Genomic DNA, 27,210 nt, shown 5'->3' with positions numbered 1-27,210 from the left:
CAAAAGCATACAGCAAACTGATTTCAAACGTATTGGCGAAACGAGATTACCCGAGTGATGAACCGAAAAGCCCATGGCATGAAACTGAATTATGATGGTTTCATTTTCAAATATCAATTAGACTGAAAGAGGGAAATGCAAGCATTGAATGAGAAATACAGCTACCATGCATCTTTTAAGGTAATCTTTCGAACTCGACCCTCCGAAAATGTTCACCTGACAAAACTCCAAATGTCCCAGTTATGCTGCTACAACAACTCCATTAAGCATCAACCACCTCCCGCCTTTAGCAAAATATGCCTTGCTTGTTTTTGCATTTCACACACACATCATTGACTTGAACTGGTTTTCACAGTGATAATTATGTTCCAGCAATGCATATAGATACAAATTTCCCAGAGAATTTTAGTGAACAAAGCTACCATCTCTATCCTTCTTTTTCCCTCCTTCCTCCAGAGACTAAAATTACGTACTCCTCGAAGCAAATGCATTCGTTACTTTAGCAGAAGGCTACATGCATCCTAGAAAAAATCTGCTCTCAGACATACCATTCTTTTCATTCCTCTGCTACATCAGATGCCCCTTCCTGTAGTCGCTTATCTGATCTTATGGTGGTAATTGCCACCTCCTCTGACAAGGCAAACTGAGCCATTGAAGCAGTCCAAGACCATGTGTTGCTGCAGTCCAAGGTTTCTTGTACTTCTTTCCGAAGTTGTTTTATAACACTCGAGGCTCGATATCATGGGCGCAACGTAGACGTATTTCCTATGTCCTGCAAAGGCAAGCGCTTGGGAAAATTGCTCTGGGACTTCTTCAGGCGGCAGACTAGGACATGCTTCTCTTTCTCCCTATGCAAATCCAGTAATCTCTGTTGCTGGTTCTTGATCCTTTGGGAATCTTGGTTCCAAGTCTCTGAACGTGTTCGAGTAGTGGGGGGATGAGAAAGCTCAACCCTTGTTGATTGGAGCTTGATTTGTAGCTCAGACACCTTTTTCTGCAGCTCGGTCACCTTGTGCTCAGAGGCGCATGCTCTTCGTTTCCATTCCAGCATCTGCAACACCACAGTCTCATCCTCATGAAGTGTTTGCAGGCATAGAATAGAACTTAGATCAGATCAGGTCAAAAATCCAGTGACAACTTATCAGGCGGTGCACAATTCATGATTGAAACTGATTTCTATTTTTGCTCACCTTGTAGTAGAAAAAAAAATGGTGGAAACAAATAGCCATTAGATGAAGGAAAACCTTACTTGGCTTTGAATGGAATGGGTATTGATGTCCGAGGCAATGGCACGGTGTTGCCAGAGTTCCCTAGATGACCGGAGCTCCTCCATTTCCACCCTGACTTGTTCCAGCATGCCTTGCATCTCGCTCCACTGCTCAGTTTCCGTCCTCACCTGCTCCATTATTCTCCCCACCACCTTCTTGCAGTTGCAGCAGTTCCCGGACCCTATCACAGCCCAGCCCTTCTCCTCCACCTGCAGTAATCAATGCAGCTCATGTTATGACGAGTATAGTGCTTCTGGTGAAGAAAAGACGCAATGTCTGGACCACAATGTTGCCAATATCTAGCAAGCTAGTTCATCCTATATTGTGTAGAGCAACTAAATCAATGATCGCGACATTAGACTATTCAATTTTGCACAACCCTGTTGAGGTTTAATTTACTGCTTTCCATGTAAACAGAAAAGGTGTTCATATAGCATATTAATGCATCTGGATTGCAACTAAGGTGCAAGTTATAGACCCCCTACCTTGGCCATGCTAATCCTGACAAGCAAAGACGTGAACAACTAAGATTAAATGGATATCTCATGTTTGAAGTCCATATAGTGACCTCACCACATGATGCGACGCAAGTTATTTTGGTGCAGGGAGAAGTACCTCCTCGGGAGACGCACTAAAAAATCAACTAAGCAATTATCATACATGAACAGGTCATATGCCACAGAACTGGAGTCCTGTATCCTAATTATTTGTTCAAGTATGACGCGAAGAAATTTAGATTGCTATATAAATCTATTGCAGCACAAGATTGGACAGTGGATGGAGAGGGCACAGGCATAGGATCTCCTCCACAGGCTCCACCATCCAATATATTGGAAACCTATCAAACTAGGTACAAGATTTTATTGGAAACCTACCAAATTAGCTACAAGATTTTTTCTCTACCAACGCCTTTCCACCCATCCATTGGAAACGTACCAAATTTGTGCACAAGATCTTCTCTTGTTCTAACAACCTTCAAAGCATACGAGATCTTACCTTATTTTTCTGACTATGCTGACTTGTATATTTTATACTTCTATAATTACAGGATTGAATCAATCTAACCAAATCTGAAATCTTGTATATATAGACTGTAAAAAAAAAAGAAAAGAAAATCAAGCAGAAGCTTATTAATTTTGCATATACCTCACTCACATGAAATCAACCATTTGAGATCTTAGAAAGGGCTTTTTATGTTGCTTGATATGCCTTTTTGAACAATCTATGAACTTCAGAAACTTGGATTAGCACCCCGGTAATCTTCAAAGTGGAACTTTGTCAGGAACCAAACTATTTAATTACGGTGGTGTACACTAGTAGAGTGTTACAAATCCATGTCCCAAAAGATTTAGAGCACAAAAGGAGAGAGAACTTTTTTTTTTTGAATATTTTCTAACTCTTGGCTTGTGTACATCAAGCTTGGGTGGAGGTTTATGTTTAGGAGTTTCTCTATGAAACTTACAATAAATGAGCCATCACAATAACTTAATTTATTCAGCCTATTCATAGCTTTCAATTGCCAAAAGTTTGGCTCTTCAATTGCCAAATGTAAGGCTTTTCAATTACCAAGCCATGCGTTCCTTTATTTGGTCATCCTTTGAGTTTCAAAGCATATAATATACACACTAAAATGCAGCCAAAAAGGCATGGGTTTGCCCACTTTGGGTGTCCTTATATTGGGCATTTAACTCCTAATGTGTAACATCTCCCACTCCCCATAATGGGCATGGCCTTGCAATGCATCTCTCATTTGCTCCATTCATATTTGCTAATAGATTGTGCAATTGTTGAGTATGCATACAAGAAAAATCTCATTGGAGATAAAAAGGTTAGTTTCAAAAAGGTGTCTCATTATGCCTTAGACTTATTTAGCCACCATATAATTAAACATCTCTAATCCCTCTCAAATTTTAATCTCAAAGTCATGTTTAAGCCCATCATTTTAATGTACTTATGATTACATCACAACCCTTATATTGGGCATTTAAATCCCAATGCCTAGCATCTCCCACTCGCCCATAGTGGGCATGACCTTAACATGCATCTCTCTCTTGCTCCATTCATACTTGCTAAAAGGCTGTGTGATGGCTAAGTACGCTTGCTTGAAACATCTCACTGGAGATAAAAAGGTCAAAAAGATGTCTCATTATACCTTAGACTCATTTAGCCACTATATCAGATTAAATGTTTCTAATCCCTCTTGAGTTTTAATCTTAGTCATGTTTAATCCCTTCATTTTAATATACTCATGGTTATATCACAATCCCAGGAAGTGACATAACCTATTGACAGTGAGTATAAAAATTTAACTTTTGTGGTTCTAAATAATATTCTCTTTGCCTCATGATATTTGATTTCAGCTTAATCGCTTTCTTAGTGATGTTTTCTAAGACTGAATCAATCATAGTCATTAGGCAACATACTAAAGTAGTACATGGTAAAACTTTAACTTCATGCCATCGCCAAAAGCTACAAAAGGCATAGTTTAGATCAATTACTAAAATTTCTAGAACTCACATAATGCAGAAGTAGGGATCTATTTTCTCACCTCCTACATCGGTCGACAAGCACATATAGTATGAATTATATGTTACGGTAGAGTTCTCTTTTCCAAAATGTAAGTCATATCTCTCTAACATCTTACAAATCTTGGTCTAGTTAATTACTAATGGTTAACTCGAGTCTTTTAATTTGCTCGCTAGCCCAAACACAATTTAAAAACTTACAGCTGGCCAATCACGAGCTATATGATTGTGGGTAAATCATGTATAGTGTATTAACTATAGATTCAAGTCTCATATGACTTAACCAATAAACTAAAATAGATCTCATCTTAGATCCTACTAAGGTGACATATTATAACATGTCTTATTGCTGTATGTTCAGGAATACCATAAACCATTATCTTTGCTCACTACATAAGTGCCAAAGGATACTATATCTCATCTCTACTCACTACTTCTAGTGCCAAAGGCATTTGCTCATGTGAGGGAGTTGATCTCGCCTGTTCATATACCTTTACACCATATTTTCAATTTTCATAGTGAATGTATGCGCCAAGTAACATATATGCAACATAATATTAAGCCGATGATAAATAACATCATGTGCATTCATAATAAATACTATCTCATAAAGAGTACATCCAACAAAAATTAATAAAAACTAAAAATATAGCAATCATAGTCTACGTAGTCCTAAACTCCTAACATGAGCCTAAAAATATCTTTAATAATAGGCTTAGTTAGGCAATCAGCAACCTCTAAGTCGTAGAAATATATTTTAGTTTCACTTCTTTCTATGCGATTATGTCTCTCACATAACGAAATCTGATGTCAATGTGTTTGATTTTTCTATGGTACTTAAGATTTTTGACATAGGCAAGAGCTGACATACTGTCACAATGGATCGTTATTGGATCAGAAACATAAGTGACAATATCAAAATGCCTAAAAAACTTTCTTAACCAAATCGTCTCCTGTATTACCACTGAATAAGTTATATACTCTACCTCCATGATGGATAAAGCTGTACATGTTGCTTCTCGCTAGACCAACTAATGGTGCCATGGTTAAGCAACAAAGCATATCCAAAAGTAGATTTGCACTCATCCAAGTTGGTGCCCTAGTCAGCATTAATATATCCAATAATTATGTACAAATCTAAACCCTAATAGTATAGTATATAATCTACTATCCCTCTAAGATATTGAAGTATACTCTTCACAATGGCTCAGTGAGTGAGCTTGGGGTTAGACTAGAATCAACTAACAATCCTAATAGCATAACAAATGTTTAATCGAGTCCACATCATTGCATACATCAGGCTTCTCATGACACTATAGTAAGGAACACGAGCCATCTTTTCCTTTTCACTTTGAGTCTTAGGACACATTTCTAGACTCAAAGATTCACCCTTTGTAATAGGAGTGTCAACGAGTTTGCAATTTTGCATGTTAAAACATTCTAGAACTTTCTTAATCTAAGTCTGTGAAGGCAAATCAAGTTACTTTGAATAATCCTTGAAGATCTTCAAGGATATAATCTACTTCACCCATATCCTTCATCTCGAAAGAAGAGGACAGCCACCCTTTAATTGCAACAAGCATCTCCATATCATTACTAGCGAATAATATGCCATCGACATATAATGAAAGAATAGTAAAACTTTCTTTAAGCCATTTAACATAAATATAATGGTCCTCTTCAATCATCATAAATCCATCAAAAATAATGGCTCGATGGAATCTAAAGTACCATTATCTAGATGATTATCTTAGACCATAAATAGATCTTTTGAGCTTTACACACTTTGTGCTATTGCCCTTTGACTACAAAGGCAATAAGCTGATCCATATATATCTCTTTCTCTAACTCTCCATTTAGGGAAGCCATCTTAACATTCATTTGGTATAGTTTCGAATATAAATATGCAGCAATAGCCAATATCAAGTGAATCGAGGCAAAAATCACTACAGATGAGAAAATTTTCTCATAAGCTACACTCTTCTTTTGGGTGTAGCCCTTAGCCACAAGGCGAGCCTTATATCTTTCAATGGAATCATTCACTTTTCGCTTAATCCTCAAGACCTATTTGTCCCCAACGGCCCTGTGCCCTAGCAGAAGATCCACCAACTCCTAAACTTGGTTAGTCTTCGTAGAACCCATTTCATTATTCATTGCTTTAATCCACTCTTCAAAAGCAAGAGATGAGAGAGCCTTATGGTATGTCCTTGGCTCGTTATCATCATGTGTAACAACCACAAAAAGCTTCCCCTTTTTTTTTCTACTACAACAAATGCTTCCCCTTTAATATCAAATCAATGATGAGGAATCCTTCCATGGCTACTTCTATGCAATTGAGGTTCTTATGAATCATTTTCTTATTATATACTCCCACTAGGCTGTGAGTCATTTCCATTGTCCCTGGGATGTTCAAAAAATTCTTCCTTTTCCTCTATCAAGCTATTTGGAGCACCTTCTTCCAGATCTACTGTTTATTAACATTGCTTCTGCTTGGGAATTCATCCTCGATGAAATTCACAGCTCACGACTCAATTTCAGCCATACTTCCATTGGATTGTTCACCAAAACCACTTAATTATTAAAATATTCTGTGTATCTTATGAAAATATATTTCTTTCCTCCTAGGCCTAACTTTCCATATTTACAAGAAGTTTCGTGAACAAAACATGCTGATCCCTATGGCTACAAAGGATCCAAATTAGGCTTTTTGTTAGTCAATAATTCATATGGGGTGGAAAGTTCTGATTTAGAAGCCACATGGTTAAGAATGTAGGCAACAGTCAAAAATGTATGCCCCAAAAAAAATATTGGTAGATTTGCTTTCTCTATCATTGACCTAACTATCTCTAACAACATCATGTTCCTTCTTTCTGCTATACTATTTTATTGCAAAGGTCCAAGTATGGTTAGTTGTCTTTGGATTCTATATTCCTTGCAAAGTGCTTTAAATTGCTTGGACAAATATTTGCGTCCATGGTTAGTTCCAAGAGCTTTAATGCTCTTGCCTTGTGATTCTCCACTTCCTTTTTAAAATGTCTAAAGCACACTAATGCCTCTGACTTATGAAAGATCAAGTAAACATAACCAAATCACAAATAATCATCTATAAATGTGATGAAACAAAAAGCCCCATGCCTTACCTTCACAATCGTTAGGCCATAAATATCTGGTTAGACTAATTGCAATTGAAAAGATGCCTATTTTGCTTTTCCAAATGATTTTCTTATTGACTTTCTCATAAGACAATGTTCGTATGTACATAGAGAGACTTTAGTGATGAGGCCTAAAAGGCCTTCTCTAGCTAACCTAGCCATCCTATTTTCTCTAGCATGCGATTTAATAGATCTATTATAAACATTATCACCAAAAGTCAACAAAATAGCTGAATTATTGATTGAAATACCAAGGTCCACCACCATAAAACCATTGGAAATAAAGCCACAACCAAAGCAAAGTATTCCAGAGTAAATTTTAAGACTCTTAGACTCAAAATGAAATAAAAAAACTAGCTTAAGCAAAATCACAACTGAAAGTAAATTCTGCCAAATTTTCAAACCATAAAGGATGTCATGAAGTAGCAGAGTGTAGCCGTCCTACAAATCTAGCTTGTATGTACCTATCCCTAGCACCTCTAGGTTATCTCTATCACCTAGAGTCACTCTATGGCTCCCTGCAAGAATTCGGCAATACTTCACAAACCCAACTTAGTCTCTTGCTATATGCTGGGTTGTTACCGACTCTATAATCTATATAGGATGAGAGTAAATAATCATAATAATCATAACATGACTATATATATATATATATATATAAGTACCTCAGTTCGGGAGTACTTTCTTTAGCTCAATGCACTCACGAGCGAAGCAACCTTCCCTTTCATAATTGAAAAACTTTAGCTTACTCTTATTTTCTTCCCACACTTGCCCCTCTTGTGCTTGATTGTAGTTGCCTTCTTAGGTGCCATGTTACCAGCTACACCAAATTTAGGGCCATTTATTCGATTCTTGCACTTACCCTTGTGCGAGTTTGACTTAGCCACATAAACAAAACTCTCAATAAATTTAGCAGCTTCTAAGCGCTCAGCCTCAAGTTCTAAATGATGCACCACATCCTCAAATGATTTATCATTCTTGTTGTGCATCAAATTTTGGCATAGTCTTCCAAGATTTGGGAAGAAAGCATAGCACAACTTGAACTTGCTGCTCATTACACTACAAAAAAATAAAATTTTTATGATAGAATTATTTGTAACATAAATATTTTCATCGCAAATTAAGATATTTACAACGGAATACTGTTTCCATCGTAAATAACCAATTATTTACAATGTAACAAGAATTTCATCGTAAATAATTAAGTATTTACAAAGAAAATTATATTTGCATCATAAATAAAAATTATTTACGACATAAATTTTTTATTGCAAATAATCGATGAAAAATATAAATTTTTAAAAATAAATAAATATCAAATTATTTACGATGAAAAATTTGTATCACAAATAATAAAGTATTCATGATGTAAAAATAATATACATCACAAATAATATATTATTTATGACACAACAATTCCATTGTAAATAATTGATAAAAAATTAAAATTTTTAAAACTAAATAAATGCTAAATTATTTATGACATAAAATTTATGTTGTAAATAATTAAATATTTATGATGAAATAGCAAGTTACATTTACATCATAAATAATTAATTATTTGCAATGCTACTATTACGTGACAAATAGTTGGCAAAAAATTAAAATTTTTAAAACTACATAAATTCTAGATTATTTATGACTGAATATTTGCATCACAAATAATAGATTATTTATGATGTAAATTTAAATTTCATCACAAATATTGATTATTTATGATGCATATTTTTCATCATGAATAATTCATAAAAAATAAAAATTTTTAAAAATAAATAAATACTAGCTTATTTGTGATCAAAATATCCATTGTAAATATCTGATTATTAACGATGGAAATTATTTCCATGTCACAAATACTTCATTATTTGTGATGTAAATTTTTCATCACAAATAATCAACAAATTTAATAATTTTCATCAAAAAATAATTTATTTTCTAAAATTTTTCTCTCTAAAAAAATTAATAAAAAATTTTATAAAAATTATTTGCAATAAAATTTTAGTTTACATCATTAATAATAATTATTAGTGATAGAAAAGGTTATTCTATCGCTAATAATTCCCATCAAAAAATAAATTTTTTCTCTTTAAAATTTTTTTCTCTAAAAAATTTATAAAAAAAAAATTATAAAAATTATTTCCTATAAAATTTTAATTTACATCACTAATAATAATTATTAGCGATAGAAAAAGATATTTCATCGCTAATAATTCCTACAAAAAAAATAATTTTTTTCCCTTTAAACTTTTTTCTAAAAAAATTAACAAAAAAAATTTAAAAAAATTATTTGTCATGAAAAATAATTTAAGTATTTTATGATCAATTTTTTGGTCATAAATTTTTATATATTTTACAACTAAAAAATCAATCGTAGATATATTTTGTAATCAAATATAATTTTTTTTTATTTTTTTGAATATAATATAATTTTAAAATTTAAAATTCATCTTCACTGTTTATTATCTAAATAATTATCATTGTAGTATCATCATAAAATACCACCTCAATCCGATAACCATAGCTATGTCGATCAATAAAATTTAATTTCGACGGTCACGAACGACCGCATGATGATCTGATAGATAGAGACCACCGATAGATCTAAAAACTCACAATGATGATCTTGATGATATTTATAGTATATTATCAAAATTTTATTTCAATCGAACATCATTATCATGGTCAATTTGGCATGAGATGATTTGGACTATTAAATGAAAAATGAGTGATCAAAAGGTTAAATGACATCCGATTATAAGATATTTTTTTAGATAAATGATCTTTGCTATTACTTTAATCATCTATATGGTGGTGATCATAAAATTTAAACCTTATATATATGAACTATCTATGTTAAGTAGATCTTACAAAGACATAAGTATAATTACTTAAGAACTTTAAGAATATGTATCAAGAGATATATAGTTTTGGATGGTTTATATATATGCAGTTTGAATTTTATGATCATCATCATACAAACGATCAAAATAGTAGTAAAGATTATTTATTTAAAAAAATTATCTTATAATTAAATATCGTTTGGCCTTTTGATCATTCTTTTTTATTTAACGGTCCAAATCATCTCATACTAAATTAACCATGATAATGATGTCCGATTGAAGTAAAATTTTGATAGTACACTACAAATATCATCGAGATTATTGTTATAAATTTTTAGATCCATCGATGGTCTCTATCTATCAGATTATCATACGATCGTTAGTGATCATCGAAATCAAATTTTATTGATCGATATAGCTACAAGTATCGGATTGAGATGGTCTTTTGTGATGATACTCTAATGATAATTATTTAAATAATGAATAATAAAGATGAGCTTTAAATTTTAAAATTATACATATTCAGAAAAAAATAAAAAAAATTATATTCAGTTGTAAAATATATTTGCGATCAATTTTTTGGTTGTAAAATATAAAAAAATTTATGACCAAAAAAATGATTATAAAATACTTGAATTATGTTTTATCATAAATAATTTTTTTGAATTTTTTTTAGAGAAAAATTTTTAAAGAAAAAAAAATTATTTTTTTGTGGGAATTATTTACGATGAAATAACCCTTTCCATCGCTAATAATAATTATTAGCAACACAAATTAAAAGTTCATCGCAAATAATTTTTTCAAATTTTTTATTAAATTTCAGAGAAAAAAATTTTAGAGAAAAAAAAATTATTTTTTTGGTATGAAGTATTAATGACAGAATAACCCTTTATGTCGCTAATAATAATTATTAGCAACATAAATTAATGTTGCATCGCAAATAATTTTTTCAAAATTATTTATTTATTTTTTTAGAGAGAAAAATTTTAGAAAAAAAATTATATTTTTGATGAAAATTATTAGCGACGAAAATTGATATTTCATCATAAATAAATGATTATTAGCGACAAAAAATGATTTGCATCACTAAAAGTTAAATAAATATCAGGGATTTCCTGTTACTTCTGTTTGCATGCGTTTTCGGTTCTTGCGTTTCCTCCCGATTTCCCCCACTCCCAGGCTTCCACTGGTTGGCTCCGCCATCACTTTCTTGGGCTCTGCCGTCACTTCTGCGGACCATCACCGATGACTCCTCTTCCCCCTCAGGTATGATCCACCATCGCTTTCCGCCCGCCACCAGACTTTTTTTTTTTGGTTGATTGGGCCATCGAAGCCGCCGATGGGGGGGAGGGGGCAGGAAAGGGGATCAGCCATGGGGAAGGGGGGGCCGTGGGGTGCGAAAGAGCGGTGTCGGTAGGGGTGGGCGGTCGTTGGGTTCATCAGAGTGGGGAGAAGGGAGGGGGGGTGGGTCACAGGGGCCGTTTGGCAACGATAGGGTGCGAGTGCAAGAACCGGGGGTTGAGGGGATTATGACGAAGGTTAGGGGAACGGCGGTGTCTCGGAGGAGGTTCGGGTGCCGTGGGGTTGGGGGAACAGCGGCGCAGGGGGCCGTGGGGCCAGGTGGCTGGAAGGTGAAGGGGGTTGCAGGGGGGGTGCGGGGGGTTGGAGGGCGTAGGGAGTTTCATGGGGTGGGGGTGGGTGACCGAAGGTGGCATCGGGGTCGAGTGGCCGAAGGGCAGAGGGGGTGGCACGACAAGCAAGGCAAGGTCGTGGGTGGCGCATCGGAGGGGGTGGATGCAGGTCAGTCGTCGGTGGATGAAGATCTACCGGGGCAGGGAGGAAGGGAAGGGAGAAATAAGAGAAAAAAAAGAAAAAAATATTAAAATATTAAAATATTAATCAAATATTTTATTATTTGATTAATAATAATTTTTTTCTTGTTACAATTTGATGCATATTTTTTTGCTTGTTATAATTTAATACATATTTTTTTATAATTTAATACATATAAAATATTGTGATTATGATTTAATGTTTTAACTATGATTAATCGAATCCTTCATTAAATTTTTAATGTATATGAACTGTCTGGTCCGGGATCCGATTCAGATCTGGGTCATGATCCGAATTGGATCGAGATCGGGATCTGAGTCGGATCGAGGACAGGATCCAAGATCAAAATTCAGTCTGGATTTGGATCATGATCCAGGTCGGATCTAGTCAGAATCCAGGTCGGGATCCCAGGTTGGGATCCAGATCGGGATCAAATCCAAATCTGGATCAGATCTGTCGAAGAACCTCATCCTTGAGCATTGAAAATGCGAGCACAAGGGACAGCATCTCCGCATCGAGATTCCATCCGGCTACACCACACCCATTAGAGGATGGTCCGAGTCATGGCGAACTGAGCTCGACATCATATGCTCAGCTATGCCTCTGTGACGCTCTCTGATTGGCGTCACATTACACTGGCCTAGAAGGAAGTCTTCTATAGTCATTTATAGGTAAAATAATATTTAGTAAAATATTAATTATTTATGTATTCTAATAATATTTGTTATTGGTAGGCTATTTTTGATATTGTTGATTTTGAGCACGACTACGTGTGGCGAGCTGTGTATGATCACCTATACTCGCATTTTAAGGAATTTCGGCATCGCATTTATCATCACTGGTACGATGTTGTGCGGGATCAAAGGGTGGAAACAGTATGGCAGTGGTCATATGACAATATCAGTATCGAGAACTGGGCTATCATATGCCGCAGGTATAAGGATCCGGCATATCAAGTTAAGCATCTTTTTTTTAAAGTTTAATAATTAAATCATTTATTTTTAAATTCAGTTAGTTACTTACTAATTAAGCTGTTAACTATATAGGATCGATGTGCTCAAAATGCCGCCAATTGGGCGAGACAGACTGTCACGCACTATGGGGGTTCGAGGTCATTCGCTCGCTATATAGAGCAGATGATAAGTAATTTCTATTTAGCATATTTTAACTTTTTAACTATTTAAAATTTTTTTATTAATTATTCTCAAATTACAGAGAAATGTAGAAAATGACGAGCTTCTTGGTAGGATCGAGATCTACCAGCGAACCCACCAGCGACAGTCAGAAAAGTGGACGGTGGGGAGCCAGGAGCTTTACATAAGTTTTTCTAACTATTTTTTCATTGGTATTTTGATTGTTTCAGTACAAACTTAGAATACTTATAACTTCAATTTTCAGGTTCGTATGATAAAGATTAGATCTCAACCTATCCTTGAGAGCTCGACCACACCCACAGATGATCAGATCTGTGATCAGATGCTTAGTACGAGATCCTATTATGTTAGGAGGTTAGAGTATGAGATTAGAGCTCTCCCATCCTCACGTTCATCCCGGACTGATGTCCATGCTGCCTGCGATGTTCGGCTAGTGAAGATACAAAGACAGACTACTGAGGATCGACAGTGGACTGATGAGGATCGACAGCTGATGAGACAGATGATAGAGCAGATGGCACAGATGGAGCTGATGAAGTAGCAGCAAGTCCATTCGAGCTCCTCCACCCGCTCTCCTTCTCCAGATGCTGATGCTTAACGGCCAGTAGTTTATTTTTATATTTTTATATTTTTATTTTAGATCTCTTATAATTATTAAATTTATTTTTAATATAATGAAATGATCAAATTTTAGTTTTTGATCTCTTGTGTGAATTTTTTATTTTAATTTTATAGATTATAAATATAAATATTAAAAATATATATTTAAAAATTAATTAAAAATATATATTTAAAAAAATATTTAAATACTTTAAAATTAATTAATTATAAATATATAAAATTAATATATTTTAAAATTAGATTATAAATATATTTTTTCAGTAATAAAAAATATATATTTAAAAAAATTTAATATATTTAAATATATATTTAAAAAATATTATATTTTAATTAGTGACGAAATTATTTGCGATAAAAAAATGCATCACAAATAAAAAAATTTAATATTTTCAAAAAAATAAATTATTTTTTGTGACTGAAAATTTTCATCATCAATATTTTCGTCACAAAAAAATACTATTGACGACAAAGAATTTATGTAGCAAATAATTTTAAAAAATAATTTTTAAATTTTAAAAAGTTATTTATGATGGAAATGTATTTACGATGGAAATATATTTTCATCATAAAAGATTATATTTGCGATCAAAATTTTTTCATCGTAAATAATTAAAAAAAAATTACGACGTAGATTTTTTCGTCACAGAAAAATATGTTATTAGCAACGAAATTAATTTTTTATTGTAAAATAATATTTACGATCGTATTTTTAGTAATGCAGTATTAACGATGAAATTTTTATCATAAATAAAAATTTATGATAAAAATTTAATATTTATGATGTATTTTTTGTATCACAAATAATCCTGTGGTGTTAGTCAGGTTACTTCCAACAACTTGCAACTGGCGTATCATAAATGACGTCATCCTAAGATATTGCTTCATCATATACTGAGCACATATTTTCTAAGAGTCAAATTTCATCATAAATGCATGCAGTCTGGTGGTCATAATGCCACCAAACCTTCGCATGAGAGGATCCCACGTCTCATGCACACGAAACCAACCACTAAAAACCTTCGGAAGAGCTTTCCATATTACTTGATACAGCTTTTTAAACAATTTATAAACTTCAAAAATTTGGATTAGCGCACAAGTAATCTTCAAAGTAGAATTTCATCACGAACCAAACTATTTACTCGTGGTAATGTACACCACTAGATTATTGCACACTAATACATGACGTAAACGCTTTAGAGCACAGAGAGGGAAAGAGAGCGAACTTTTTTTTTTGAATATCTTCTAATTCTTGGCTTGCTTACATCAAGCTTGGATAGAGACTTATGTATATAAAGTTTCTCCATGAAACTCACAATAAATGAGCCATCCCACTAGAGCTTAATTTATTCAGCCCATCCATGGCTTGTGATTGCCAAAAGTTTGGCTCTTCAATTGCCAAAAGAAGTATTCTCAGTTAGTAAGCCATGTATCCCTTTATTTACTCATTCATTGAGCTTCAAAGCAGGTAATAAACATGCTAAAATGCAGCAAAAATGATATGAGTTTGCCCACTTTGGGCATCCTTATATTAAGAATTTAAACCCCAAATATATATATATATATAGTTTTTCCAAAGGGCGGGATGATGCAGCGACCAGCGGACACTGAGAGGTCGGCAAAGACAAAACAGGGCATCTTTTGCTTTAAAAATATATAATTTCGCCACCGTTGTCCACAGGACATAGGCCCTTGGGCCTAGAACGCAGGACAAAACGGTGGTGAAACTATAAATGCTAGTGCAGGGACCATGCCAAGTACGAATCGGTCGGAGGCAACCCATGCCAAAATTCAAACGTAAAGGTAGCACTAAACGATCAGGTCTTGCATTCAAGGCTTTGAATGCGAGAGGCAACATTTACTCTGCTGGAGCGTGCATCGTTTGGGGAATTATGAGCCTGAGCAATGGTAGGTAAGTCAGTCACACAGAGATGTCGGACGGTACTGGTATAGTAGCCGACAGTTGACAAAGAATGCGATATCTGTCTTGACCAAATAGAGGAATCACTTTCATCTCATACAAACCTTAGTACGCAACATAAGCAAGTGCAAACTCCACCAAGCTCGGGGGACAAAATCTGAACCAACTTCCAAGTTGCTGATCAAACAGCAAACCAGCAGATACTTGCACACATAACTAGGATGTATATAACTGCATTACGTCTATTACCACAAATATAGTATATAGGTAAACTAAATCTAGTTTTTAATAAAAGTAAGAATTAGTGATATTTTAAGAAATTATCCCTTCAACTGCATACTACATGCATATCATTGAAGCAATTTTGCTAAAAAGAGAGAGGGACGAGAAAATATTCCTTAAATTGCTTGGATTTGTTAACAAAAGGGGAAAAAAGATCCCAAAGCGAGTATGATCAGCCTGATTTCAACCCAAGGTCAGTTGTGGCCCAGGCTGAGCCAAAACCAGAGGGCTATGGGCTAGGCTGAGCTTGGACCAGATGTTCAGTGATGTGCACTTATTGTGGAACCATTTTCAGGCCGGCAACCTGCCCACCATGCATTCCTAACCGGCACGAACAAATAATTTTGGGCCATGGTCCAAACAAAATTCAGCTCGCACCATTATTAACTTTTCTGGAAAGAACCCAAGCCAGCAATTATTTGGAGCCCAAGATAATCTGCGTGTTTATTGGACTCAAGGGCTGGAGTGACAATAACGAGTGATTGCGTGGAATCTCAAAGCTCCAATATTTTTTACTTCCTTTCCAACAGTGAAGACGGCTTTCATGTCTGAGTCATGCATGGTCATCTGCATGTCATACTTTTGAAGCCTCATGTAACAGATTTTCGCTTGCACAAGTTTCAGTGCTCACTTGACCACTAGACCAGAAAACTTTTTCATTGTTTTATTTTTCGGTCCACTTGGGATCAGCTAAATCTATGGCTATAGTTGATTTGATCATATGGTATCCACTGAAAATAGTAACACTATCGTTGTCAAATGTCCATCATCGGGTTTTCTACTTGAGACCCTTGCCCAAAGAGGACATGGGACCAGAGCTCAGGTTGCGAAAGTTTCTGAGGCCTAGGACAGCCCAAGGGCCCGGGTCTAAACCTATTCATCCCCAAAGTTTTAATTTTTTGCAATAGTGGTGAGCCCTGGCCCATTAGCACGTGAGATAGAAAATGTTCGTAGGCACGTCAGACTTATTTTATTTTATGCCATGGACCGGTTGACCAGGGTAGCTGAGTCAACGACATCCTCATGCCAAACCCTTGTAAATTTAAAAACATTCGCAGTATATTATTTGATAAGGAAATTTAAATTAAGCAGTTTTGAATTGTTTGTACCTGCTGGTGCTGCTGCGGCTGTTGCTGGTAGTGGTTGTGCGCCTTTTCTGCCATTTCCGTATACTCGATCACTCTTTGGCCGCTGATAAATCTCCTCATGCTGTCGATGCTGCTGCTGGTGGTGGAGTGAGGGTAGGAGGAGTTGTTAGAAAGCAAGCAGCTGTACTCCTCCATCCTCTCCAACATCCCTTTGGACAACCCCTCCATTCTCCTCCTCAACATCTCCACCTTTTATTCCCCATTCCAAAAGAAAGACAACAAAAACAAAACTATAATAAGAATTATTGCCGCCATAACCAAAAGTAGAAAACAAAAAAAAAAAAAAAAGTAAAAAAAAAAAAAATCAAGAACTGCAGAAAGCAGCGTTACATCGGGAAACCGGCAATAATGACCGGCTTGGAGAGGAGAGATTTCCTTATCGTCCTTCTCGTCGGCGGCGATCTCTCGGATTTCCCTCACGCTGGTCTCATCCGCCATCTTCTCCAGCCGCCGCCGGAGGACCGATGCTTGCCGGTCGAAGTTACGCCGGCAGCTCCTCGGAAGCTCCCTGAAGCTCTCATTCCCTCTACGCCTACCACTCCTTTCCACCTGCAACTCCTCCAGCTTCTCCTCCAATTCCTGGATCTTCTCATCCAACGCTACCCCCACGTTCTCACTCCGATCAATCTTGTTCCTCCCCTGATCAAAACGACGAGAAGTTTTCAAATAGTGAAGAACGGCAGAGATCTAAGAAACCAGGTTATAGATTGAAATGAGTACCGAAATGAGAGTCTCCATGGCGGATCTCAAGGCGGCTTCCATCTGAGACCGATTCCTCTCCAGCTTCCGCAGCGCCACCTCCCTCTCCATCCGGAGAAAGTTGCACTCCGCCCGGAGCATCTCCGCCTGGAACCTCCACCGCTCCTCCCCGGAGTCCCTGCCGCTCTCCCCCGACGACGCCGCCACCTCCACCCTCGCCCTCCTCTGGGAATGACCACCAGAGAACGACCTCTCCTCGTCTAGAAGAGCTCCCAGGTTCCTGCCGGACCCCGGCGGCAACCTCGTAGTCGGCCGCGCCTTAAACGCCGGCGCCTTCGGGGGGCGGGACAGCCTGGACCGCCGCGGGAGATGGCTGATCCTCGGCGTCGGCACCGGCGGCGGATGCCACTTCCCTCGCCTCGTCGCCATCGCTTTCCCCAAATGGAAAGAAAGGAAGCGATCTTCCGGGAAGTGGGTTTCGAAATGAAAAGGACAGGGAAAGCGAGAGCTGGAGGAGAAAATGGCCAGAGAAAAAGATCGCAGACTGGAAGGGGGAAGGCGTGTCTCGTTTTCTGGAAAAGAAGGCGATTTGAAAAGGATCTCCACCGGACTTCCCATGATGACCGGAATAACCCCAATTTTTCGATCATGGCCATCCATCGACGATCCAATGATTGAGACGTCCAATCATTAAGGACCATCAAATCAACGCCCGATGATCACTCTTTTTTAAAGCCTCATAGATGGCGTAATCGTGATTAAAGACATGTTGATGGGGCAAATGCGGAAGCATGAAAGGTTCGTGATTGCGTCTCGGTAATTCCATGCAGGGTCAAGTGGCGTGGGAACTGCTGCAGCTAATGAGGTCGGGACACGTGGCTAGAAGGCAGCAAGTGAGGCCTTGAGATTCTCACCCGGTTCTCTTTCCTGCTTGTTGTCTTTGCTGCAGGGGAGGGGCTGCAATGAATGGTATCCGTGCCGTGGAAGGCTGTTCGTTAATTAACCATTCATTTCAAAAAATCTGAAGGAGAGTATGCATTGATGAGAATGAGATATATTTACCAAAAAAAATTAGTGTAAGATATTATTTTGGCTTCAAGATAAATCTTGCCATTTGGTTCAACGTCTCTCCGTGTTCTCTCGATTGGCACGAGATGCTTGCGCTGTTCACGGTGACGCGGAGGCAGCTTTAATTACTTAATTAATGGGAGAGCAATTGAAATGGGAAGGGGAGAGATGATGAGTAGTACAATTGTTCGCAGTTATTGCATTTAAAGAACTAGGCCATGCGAGTTCCAAAGAGAAAAGTACTGCACCTGATAAGAGAACACTGTACTCGGGTGCCACATGTCTAGTGGACAGGCCTTTTTTTTTTTTTTTTCTTTGCCCTTGCCGAGATTTTTTAACCACCCATCATCTCATGATGAAAACCCAAAATCAAAACGGGATAGGACTTCCCCGGCTCCATCCCGTTACTTGAAAAGAAAACAAACAGAAAGAAATTACGTGCACGTGAGAATAGACCATGAAGCTGCACCACTAGCTCGCGCCGCTATCTTCTTTCTCATTAAACCATCTCTCCCACCATCCGCGGGATTTTCCTCGTGCTCTCCAAATCTCTTCCTCCTCCTGAAAATTCTTCTCTTCTCCAAAACCATTACATCTAAAATTTGATAGAATTTAAATATATAAATAATTTTTTATATTAGATAAAATTAGACAATTCTCATCATCTTCTTTATTATTATTTTTTTCTCTTTTTTCATAAATTAGGCTAAAAAAAGTTAAAAAACTCAAGGGATGTGGGTTTAAATCCTAACATAAGCGATCCTATTCAGGATTTCGGGCTCTCAATACCAAAAAATATCGTATTAATTAAATTAGCTTCTATATTTCATCTCTTATTTACAATGCTAAATTATATTACACTACATATACAGATATTTATATATTACATAGTACTTACTAGCATATATTAAATATTCAAATAATTCATACTTAGACAAAGCTAAAATAATATAATGACAAAGATTACATGCACAATTTTTTCAATATAAATTTTATTATTTATTAATATATATTCAAAATTTCACTATTATATACACCTAGTATAGTGAACGTAGGTAAGTTATTAGTTAAGTTCAGTATAATCAATTCTGTATTACTTTTACATTTATTACTATAGTTATTTTTATTTTAGAGGACTCTATATTTTTTTCAAATTATTTCACTTTTGTAGATATCTACTCAACATAAAAATTTATTATAAAAGAGTTGTTGGTTCACAGTCTGAGCCAAAAGTTCGTACATGTTTAATTTAGAAGAGAAGGCATATGAATTTTATAACTCATATACAAGGAGAGTTGGTTTTAGTGTTCGTAAGGGTCTCACTAGGTGCAGCACCAAGGCCATTTAGGGCCTAATAGTAGTGCAATCGAGCTCACAAGGCCTAGAAGACCAAAAAACCTTTGGCCCAAAATGAAAATTGAAAAGAAAGAAAAAATAAAAGAAAAGGAAGGAAGAAGAAAAGAAAAAAAATGAAAAAATGAAAAAAAAAAGAAAGAAAAGAAAGAAAGAGAGAGAGAGAGAGATTCTCTCTCTTCTCTTCTTCTCTCTTTTCTCTCTCTTCCCCATTTTCTTTCTCTCTCTCTAATTTCGCTTTCTAGATTGCTTCTCTCCCTACTCTTTTAAGGTTGTTGGATCCAACAAAGGGCTCTTCTTAATGATTTTAGTTGACTCTAATGAAGGAGATTCTCACCCATAATCACTAGGCAACATTTGTTAGCTTCCACCTTGGCCCTTATTGAACTATTAGATTTTGATCATCTTTAATGGCTATTGAGCTTCCTGTACAAAATGAAGTTGCTTTGATTAGACTAACTCAGACCGTTAGGCACAATCACCTAGTCAATCCTATTCCATCCTCTTAGTTTTTTTTCTTTTCTAAATTCATCATTCTCTCTACTTGATTTATGAATCAGTGAAGCCAAGCCTTTTGATTGGAACCTAAGTTGACCCCAATTAAAGAGCTTGAATTATCCTATTAATCGGGCACCATATCCATACCATCCAAGTAATTGGCAAGCATCTCAAGATTTAGTCTATATTGATCTCTATTAAATTCTTGTATCTTAAACGATCTTGATTAGATGAAGTCACTTGAATAAATTGATATGATCGGATGAAGTTATCATGATCGGATTGATCCAAACAGTTGGATGCAACTACCCATTAATCCTATCCTTCAATAATTATTTGACCCCTTTTTAATTATTAAAGTCACTTCTATATAGGGGTGTAATTGTTTGGATAAAAATATGTCCAACGATGGGATACTGCGATATACTCTACAATTAAGGATTTTGAGAGAAAATTTTTGGAATTATTCAGATTTATCAGAGTACTTATAAGATAAGTAATGCTTCAATCTTTCCAGATTTATCAGTGAATTATAAATTATTATATTAATAAATTTTGAATTATACTACTCATGGTGCATAAATTTGATGAATAGTATTTTGTTATTATATCTATTTTATTTTGAAATATAATGATGACGTATGATTGAAAGTATTGATCTTATTCAATTAATTTTGATACCACATAATTTCATATATTTTGTCAAACTGAGATGTGAAATAACATGATTGATTTGAATTCTCAGTCCAACTATATTAAAGACCACATAAATGGGGGTCAATATGTTAATACTTGATTATCCTAAAGGATTTATGTCGTAAGAAGATGCATGCATGGCATATCACAAGTAGATGTATGGTCCTGAAGGAGTTTGTTGCAAAATGATGCATGATACACCATAAGAAGATGTACAATATTATGACATTGCCATAGAAAAAATATAGTCATAATTCATGGCTAACGAGTTAAACTTCATGTTTTAAAGAACTTGAATTTATAAACAAAATTTGAATTTTGAGAAAGATTAAATTTGATATGCATAATATTTTGATAATGCTGCATATTTGTATTTAGTTTTGAATTAATGAATTTCATATACTTATTTTGTATAAATGATTATTTAATTTATTATCTTGCTAATCTAATTAAAGTATTCATTACTTATTGAATTATCCAGTTCATTATTCCATATCTTACTATTTTTTTACAGATCTTGATAAGATGGCAAGCAAATATATTTTAGAAGAGTAATTAGAAGAAAAACTTTGATATCTTTATTTTAGATTGAAAATTTTACTGAAGTTGGATGTAAGACCTTAGAATATTGTTGAATATTATGAGATATTAAAGTTTAGATTTTAGTTAGTTAAATTTTAGATTTAATTTATTGATTATTTATTCTGTTGTTTGCTTTATGATATCATGATATACTTTGTAGGCTTATAGGGAGAGTGTTGGAAATAGTGTCCCAAAGTCAATCGTCAGCTTGTTGACGGTTGTGCTCATTTTTGTATATATACATAAATTATGAATTAATAAAAATTATTTTGATATTTTTCATCACAAAATATTTCATCTTCTAATGAACTCCTATGTTGTGGTGAAGTCCTTAGGACTATTTAGACTCGACAAAGGAGGATTTGTCGTTTAGTCCTTAAATCTGTTCGCGACCAAATGATACATTGTTATCAAGGACGACAATGTTTATCAAGCATAGGTCATTGTGTGCCATATAGGTTGGTTGTCCTTTTAACCAATGAGTGTGGAGACACTGATATGGCATATAGGTGAGATGTAAGGGTACATCTGCACTGAACGTGACCGACTCCGGAGTTATTTCTGCTGTCAAGATTTGCTCCGATGGAATATGGGTATAAATATCCCTCCAACCTGAGACCGCCATGGTGACTTGCAAGCAACTCACTGTACTTAGGCACTGGACTACCTGAATTTCTAATTCAATGACGGAAGGCTGCTGGGTGTAGTCAAGTACTTGACTTGTCGGTGCGTGTGTCAAGATGGGATTGATCACTTCAGTTTAGGAGCTGTGTACAGTCGTGTTTTAATTTAGTAAAATCTTGGCCAGGGTAGTCTTTGTGAGGAGTCACAGGACTGTTTGAGTTGAGCACGATTCGGATGATTTAATCAGGGTGGACAGTTTAACCCTGAGTCGTCCTAAACACAGAGGTCAAAAGGATGAATTATACAGTAATCATATTCACGTAGGTTCTGAGTGTTGCGATTGCGACTATTTGACCTATCCGATCGTCGGATACTATTGCTAGATAGTCACTTCGATTAGTACAAAAATTAGTTCCTGTGCTACCGGCTTAGGTTCGAAACTGCGGGGTCACACACATTAGAGGTTCGTATCTGATCTGATGGCTGATGAAGAGTCCTAATGCTCATGGACTATGAGTCCTACGTATCTGAAACTCTATGATCGAGAATCAAAATTCTCTGATCATGAGTCCCACATATTTTGGGTACCGGGGTCAAGAGTCCCACTGGTTTGGGACTCTTCGACCAGGGTTACATATCGATGAATTTTGATGTCCGATTACCCATCGAATTTGGACTCAATATTTATGAGAGATTTAATTAGTGATTTGATCACTAATTAGCTCAATTTGATTGAGTAATTATTTTTGGATCAAGTCTAATTGAATTGGATTCAGTTGGGTTTGACCCGATTAGGTTAAGAGTTGACCTAATCGTCGAGATGGTTTGGTCCCTGATTTGATCAGGGGTTGGACTTAATTAATTCCTGATTTGATTAAGATTTTATTGAGCCTAATTAAGCCTAATTAAGTTGGATTTAAATTAGTCTAATTGGGCCTAACTTATTTGGTTCAATTGGATTGGTTTAAATAATGAAACCACCTTGACCCATTCTCCCTGCACCACCTCACTTCCACTGCGCCCATTTGAATTCACGAGAAGGAAGTTCTCATATATTTTTTCTCATGCAAAGCCCTCCTCACACCCTACTTTAATGTGCCAAATGAGTGGATAAGGATGATTGGTTGGCCATTCAAATTCAAAACAAAGTTTGAATTTGAATGAGCAACCAATCTTAGTACCTTGACCTTATCCTCTTTTAGCACTCCATTTATTACATGAGAAAATATTTCTCATGAAATCACTCACGCACAAATTAAGCCACGCCCTCCTCTTCTCACGCCCTTAGTGGATAGGGATAAATTGGTTTCCATTTGAATTCAAAATTTGATTTGAATTCAAATGTGCAATTACTCATCTTTATCCTCTCACGTGGATAAGACATTTGACATTATTTTAAAAGGAGGAGAAGAGTGGGACGTGTGAAAAAAAAATTTTGGAGAGAAAATTTGGGCGTGGGGAATCCTTGTGTGCAAGGTGAAGGTCAATATCCTTCCAAAAGAAAAAGAAAGAAAAGAAAGAAAAAGTGTGCGCACGGTTTCAGTGAGTTCTTCAGGGTTTCAGCCTGGAGTTCGGGAAGTAAAATTTGGTGAGCTACGAGTGTCGTGAGCCCACCAAATTTTAGAGAGATCTTCAACATCCTCTCAAGCACATCTGCTGATGATCCAGAGCATCCAAATAATCGACAGACATCGATCGAAGGAGTTCGATCAGCATCGACCATCGAAAGGACTCTACAACGAGCTAGCACTCGTGTGAAGTCGATCAGACTGGGAGCTTCATGTGGACGATCCACAGAGGTCAGACATGCTGTGTGGCTGCATCGCGACGATCAGACTCTTCCGACAGTGATCAGATTGCGGTGATCTACTATCCGCACAAAGGTATTGTGTTCTGAACATATTACAGTAAAGTGTTTACTGTTCAAATTTGAATTTCAAATTTAAATGTATGCATGCTATATATATATCATATTTAGATCCTAGTGTAGGATAAATTTTTATTAATTAATTAGATTAATTAATAATTTCTGCTGTAAAATAGTGATTTTAAAAAAATTTTAAAATTATCATTTTATCCCTGCACTGAATTTTTTCTTCAGAGAGTACTTATGAGTATACAATAGTTTTCGCAATCTTTGGCTAGTTGTGGGCATGACAATAGGAGCAGAAAGGATGAAACCACACAAAGTAGAACGTTTTTATGCAATAAAGAAGGTACTCATGTTTTTGTTTTCAAGAAGGTACTCATGTTAAATTCAAAATCGACCATAAGAATTTTTGGGCTATGAGCAATGTTATCGTTGATCAAAAACATCCTCTAACAGGTCTTGACAAGGCACATATGTTAAGGTCACATCACACACTACTATATATTAGTATAGATGATGGTCCTCGATAAGATGGAAGAAAATTGGAGTTAATACTCTACAAGCCTATAATTTTTTTATTGATGGATCCCATGATGTTGGACATATTGGGTTTACAAGAGTAGATCACTCTAATCATTTACATATAAAGAGAGAGAGAGAGAGAGAGAGAGAGAGAGAGAGAGGGAACATAAGATTGGAGATACACAAATTTTTTTGGACCATTTAAAGAGTCAATAGTCAAAAGATCCTTCATTTTGTTATGATATATAAGTCGATGAAATGAGGCAAGTCGCTGATTTCCTTTGAGTGGATGGGAGATCAATTACAGATTATAAACATTTTTGGATATGATTTTATTTAATAATTCTTTTAAGATGAACAAATACGAAATACCTTTTACTATACTTTTTCATATTAATCATCGCAAGCAAATGGTCATGTTTAGATAGCTTTTTATTATTTGATGAAATAATTAATTCATTTGTTTCATTGTTTAGAAACCTTTTGGTTATAATTTTCAATAAACAACTTAAAGCGATCTTCATAGATTAATGCACTGTGATATCTAAGGTTATCAAAATGGTCCTACCTAATATGTGCCACCATCTATGTCTATAGAATATATTTCAAAATATTGCAAAAAATCCCTCACATATATTCTAGTCATCTTGGATTCCAAACCAAGTTCAAAACTTACATATATGAATATCACTCTATAAAGAATTTTCAATTATAATGGAAAAGCTTAGTTAAAATATAAACCTAAGAAAATTCGATAGATGAATAAATTGTATGAATTATGTGAGAAATGAGCTTTAGTATATCATTGAAAATATGTTGATATGATAATTACAAGCAAAATTGGATATCCAAATATAGATATGGATATTTGTATATCTATATTTATATTTATTTTTTTATGGATGCAAATGTTAATATGGCTATCAATCAGATGGTAAATTTTGTATCCATAGCACGATTGATTCAGATGTAGAAATAAATCCATATAAATATTATACAATCTATTTTCATCCCTCAATATCAGTTTACATTTAATTTACCAAATTTTAAGGTATCATGTTAGAGAGGCATTAATTTTATGTAAAATAAGGAAGACAATAAGGATGAAAATCAAACTATTAGTTATTTAAGATCTCGAGGAATCCAACTTCTTCGTATTAATCATCACAAGTAAATGATCATGTTTAAGAAGCTTTTTATTATTTAATGAAATATTTAATTCATTTATTTTATTGTTTAGAAACTTTTTGACTGTAATTTCCAATAAATAACTTGCAATCTTCATGGTTCAATGTGTTGCGATGTATAAGATTATCAAAATGGTCCTACCTAATATGTGCCACCATCTATGTCTATGGACTATATTTGAAAATGTTACAAAAAATCTCTCCCATATATATCTAGTCATCCTGAATTCCAAACTAAGTTCAAAACTTACATATATGAATGTTGCCCTATAAAGTATTTTCAGTCACAATGGAAAAGCTTAGTTAAAAATATAAACCTAACAAAATTCGATAGATGAATAAAATGTATGAATTATGTGAGAAATAAGCTTTAGTATATCATTGAGAGTATATTGATATAAAAATTACAAGCAAAATTGGATATCCAAATATGGGTTTGGATATTTGTATATCTATATTTATATTTATCTTTTTTATGGATGCAAAAATTAATATGGCTATCAATCAGATGGTAAATTTTGTATCCATAACAAGATTGGTTCAAATGTGGAAACAAATCCATATGAATATTATACAACCCATTTTCATGCCTCAATGTCAATTTACATTTAATTTACCAAATTTTAAGATATCATGTTAGAGAGGCATTAATTTTATGTAAAATAAGCAAGACAATAAGGATGAAAATGAATCTATTGATTATTTAAGACCTTAAGGAATCAATTTGGATTCTCTTTCAAGATGATTATAGTTTTTCCTCTACTGTCAAGCCAATCAAACTATTCAACAACTAGCTAAAGCCCTACAGGGGGAGGAGAGGATCACTAGAAAAAGAAAAATTAATTATTTATTTATTAAAATTTAATTTGATTTAATGATCCAAGTTGGATGAAAGTATAGAGCTCGAAGATGTCAAAAAAAAAATTTATTTGCATAAATCTTAATTGAGGCTCATTTAAGACTTATGGATGACTACTTGATAGAAAATGAGTTTTTATTTCCTTCTCATCAGATAGAGGCAAACAATAAAAGAATTTTCAAAGTGGGGCTTGCATTTTTTTTTTTATAGAATAGTGGGGCTTACATTTAATTAGTTAGTTGGTTAAGCAATAGCTTATTAAGGCAATGAGCATTAGTTAGAAAGAGAGAATGATCAACTAAAGTAGAATTAAGATATGACCCAGATTCTTAGGAAAGGCATCAATAAGGAATTTTCTACAATAGATAAAAGCATGTTCCAATACTACCATAAGATATATGCAATTAATCGGAGATGAGATTGATAGACTTTTTTTAGACACACACACACATATGTGTGTGTCTGTGCGTGTATATATATCATTCTCTTCCACAAATGCAAAAATATATTT

General features: G+C 35.1%; 1 protein-coding gene across 1 annotated transcript; it reads right to left on the bottom strand.

Moving 5' to 3' along the window:
* Positions 1-203: 203 nt before the first annotated feature.
* Positions 204-18,115, bottom strand: LOC105033143 (uncharacterized). The gene is made up of 5 exons (XM_010907820.4): positions 17,462-18,115; positions 17,072-17,380; positions 16,703-16,930; positions 1,250-1,477; positions 204-1,051 (listed from the first exon to the last, which is right to left on the bottom strand). Exons 1-5 carry the CDS (start codon positions 18,098-18,100, stop codon positions 740-742), a joined length of 1,716 nt encoding a protein of 571 aa, XP_010906122.2. The 5' UTR covers positions 18,101-18,115; the 3' UTR covers positions 204-739.
* Positions 18,116-27,210: the final 9,095 nt, after the last annotated feature.

This window comes from Elaeis guineensis, chromosome 13 (genome assembly GCF_000442705.2).
Source record: "Elaeis guineensis isolate ETL-2024a chromosome 13, EG11, whole genome shotgun sequence".
NCBI classification, from domain to species: Eukaryota; Viridiplantae; Streptophyta; class Magnoliopsida; order Arecales; family Arecaceae; genus Elaeis; species Elaeis guineensis.
Note: the sequence above shows the minus strand (reverse complement) of the source record. Positions and strands in the feature narration are given on the sequence as shown.

Excerpts from the sequence above, each read along its gene's own strand:
- LOC105033143 (XM_010907820.4), bottom strand. The coding sequence starts at position 18,100 with ATGGATGGCCATGATCGAAAAATTGGGGTTATTCCGGTCATCATGGGA. Across the intron at positions 1,478-16,702 it reads AGCCGCAGCAGCACCAGCAG|GTGGAGGAGAAGGGCTGGGC; the intron begins GTACAAACAATT and ends TGATTACTGCAG. Across the intron at positions 1,052-1,249 it reads CCCATTCCATTCAAAGCCAA|ATGCTGGAATGGAAACGAAG; the intron begins GTAAGGTTTTCC and ends GTGGTGTTGCAG.